General features: G+C 59.9%; 1 protein-coding gene across 1 annotated transcript in view; it reads left to right on the top strand.

The window, feature by feature from the left end:
- Positions 1 to 1,007, top strand: part of NRGN (neurogranin (protein kinase C substrate, RC3)) — a 2,414-nt gene extending 1,407 nt beyond the window's left edge. The window contains exon 2 of the mRNA XM_010581343.1: positions 789 to 1,007. Within this exon, the coding sequence (XP_010579645.1) occupies positions 789 to 995 (207 nt within the window). The 3' untranslated portion in view covers positions 996 to 1,007. The remainder of the gene's footprint in view (positions 1 to 788) is intronic.
- The last annotated feature ends 1,448 nt before the right edge of the window (positions 1,008 to 2,455 follow it).

Genomic DNA, 2,455 nt, shown 5'->3' with positions numbered 1-2,455 from the left:
TCTGCAGTTTCCAGGTAACCCCCCCCCCAGAAAAAAACCCAAGCAAGCCCTCCTTTAAATCCTTTAAAGCACACCCAGGGTGTTGCAAAGGATGCACCCCCACTGCTGCCGACACTGGACCATCCAATGCTGGCTGGCTCCCATCTCATTTCTTTTTCCCGTGGATTTTTTTCCCCCCTTGACCTCAACGCTGGGTCCAACCACTCCGGTGGGATGTGGCCGGAGGGGAGTGGGCTGCAGTGATTTATCCTTGGGGGGGAGGGCTTTTCCTCTTCTCTGGCATTGCTCCCTGCCCAAATTTCCTGGTGTTTTCAGCCAAAGCCCTGAGCAGGGATGCAGGTGGATGCAACAGGCTGTGAGGGAAGGGGAAACTGAGGCACGGCCAGCTCACCTTGCGTGGTGTGACCCCCCCCGTGCCGAAAATCCCCCTCCCAAAAACCCACCCTATGCTCCCGTGGATGCTCCTCTCCCTGAATCACAACCCTTGGGGAAGCAGGGTCCGATCCCAGCAGGGCTGGCTGGGGTTTGGCTTCTTGCAGCCGGGTGGTGATTTAGGGACGAGCAGGGGGTGAAGCATCTTACCCCCCCTGCACCTTAGGTTGCAAATCCCCCAAGACACCTGCAAGGGACTCTGATTTTTAGCAAAGAACCCTAATTTTTAGCAAAGAAAGAACCCTAATTTTTAGCACAGGGCCTAATTTAGGACCTTATTTAATGGATTAAATTGGGGGGGGGAGATGCCCTTTTTGGGGTGCCACCATCCGTAACCCTCACGTTGGCGCCGGCAGGAGGGAGCCTGCACAAAGCTGGACGAGGACATCCTGGACATCCCCTTGGACGATCCCGACGCCAACGCGGCGGCCGCCAAGATCCAGGCTAGTTTCCGTGGCCATATGACCCGCAAGAAGATCAAAGGGGGTGAGATCGATCGGAAAACCAAGGACGCCGAGTGCGCCAACAGCACCCGCGGCAGCGACCTCCGCAACGGCGACTAGGTATGCCCCAAAATCTCCCTTATCCCCCCTCGCCCAAAATCGGGGTCATTTTTACAAGGCTGCTGCTCCGAGCATCCTTCCCCACACCGATTCGGGATGGAGAAGAGGGTTTTCTTCCCAGGAGGTGAAAGCATGCAGGCAGCGGCAGGCAGGCAGCCCCTGCCTGCCCTAATTTTGGGAGCGCGCCGTAGTAGTTAGCATGGGAAGGCGAAGCCCTAGATTTGAATTGAATTTCTCCCTTAGCAACACCACCCCGAACGCCTCGCCTCAGCACATGCTATTTTTAAAAGCCTGTGTCACAGTCTCCTGGCAGGAAAAGGTAAATTTAAAAAGCACCCACAGTGCCGAGGCCGCGTGGCATCGGGGCCCGGGGGGGCCTGGTTGTGCCGTACCCCATGCCGTGCCGGTGTGGTGAGCGGGGAACAGCCCCGGCTGCCGGGAAGGCCAGTTTGGGGTTAGCGGCAGGGAGGTCTTGCTGCCGGCACGGCCACGTGTCTGTGGCGGGGCTGGTGGGAATGCAACTGGGATGTAGTGGGGATGCAACAGGGATGAACTGAGGATGCAGTGAGGATGTAGTGGGGATGCAGTGGGAAGGAACCAAGGATGCAATGGGAAAGCAAGGGGGATGCAGTGGGAAGGAACCAAGGATGCAATGGGAAAGCAAGGGGGATGCAGTGGGGAAGCAATGGGGATGAAGTGGGGATGCAGTGGGAAGGAACCAAGGATGCAATGGGAAAGCAAGGGGGATGCAGTGGGGAAGCAATGGGGATGCAGTGGGGATGCAATAGGGTTGCAGTGAGGATTCAGTGAGGATGCACTTGGGCATGCAACGGGGAAGCAGCTGCCAAGTGCAGGGGCTGTGAAGCTCATTAGGACCATGAGGTTCGTTATGGCTGCCTCATTAGGTGGTCTGAGCCAGCTTGCATCAGGTAAGACCCCTCCCTCCAGGGTCCTCTGCTCTTGGGGGGCCCGGGCTGGGTGTCCCCCCCGGCTGCTGGGCTGGGGCTGGGTGAGGGCAGGTTGCAGGCAGCAGTGGGAGGTGGGCAGGACAAGGGTGCAGGAGCAGGGCACAGGCAAGGTGCAGGCAGGGTGTGGGTGAGCTGCAAGTAGGGCATAGGCAGGGTGCAGGCAGGGCAGGGGAGGTGCGTGGAGAGGTTGCAAGCTGCAGGAGCAGGGTGCGGGCAGGGTGTGGGCAGGGGTGCCAGAAGGGAGGGGACAGGGCACGGAGAGGGTGCAGGCAGGGTGCAGGCAGGGCACAGGATACAGGCAGGCTGCAGGCTGGATGTGAGCAGGCTGCAGACTGGCTGCAGGCAGGGTGCAGGCAAGGTGTGGGAGCCGGGTGCAGGTTGCAGCAGCAGGATGCAGGAGCAGGGTGCAGGCAGGAGTGCTGGAAGGGAGACGACAGGGCATGGACAGGGTGCAGGCAGGCTGCAGAAGCAGGGGGCAGGGGCAGGGGGGGG

The sequence above is a fragment of the Haliaeetus leucocephalus genome, unplaced genomic scaffold (genome assembly GCF_000737465.1).
Source record: "Haliaeetus leucocephalus isolate CR32 unplaced genomic scaffold, Haliaeetus_leucocephalus-4.0 Scaffold773, whole genome shotgun sequence".
Lineage (NCBI taxonomy): Eukaryota > Metazoa > Chordata > Aves > Accipitriformes > Accipitridae > Haliaeetus > Haliaeetus leucocephalus.
The sequence above is the reverse complement of the archived record's forward strand: the minus strand, read 5'-3'. Positions and strand labels throughout refer to the sequence as shown.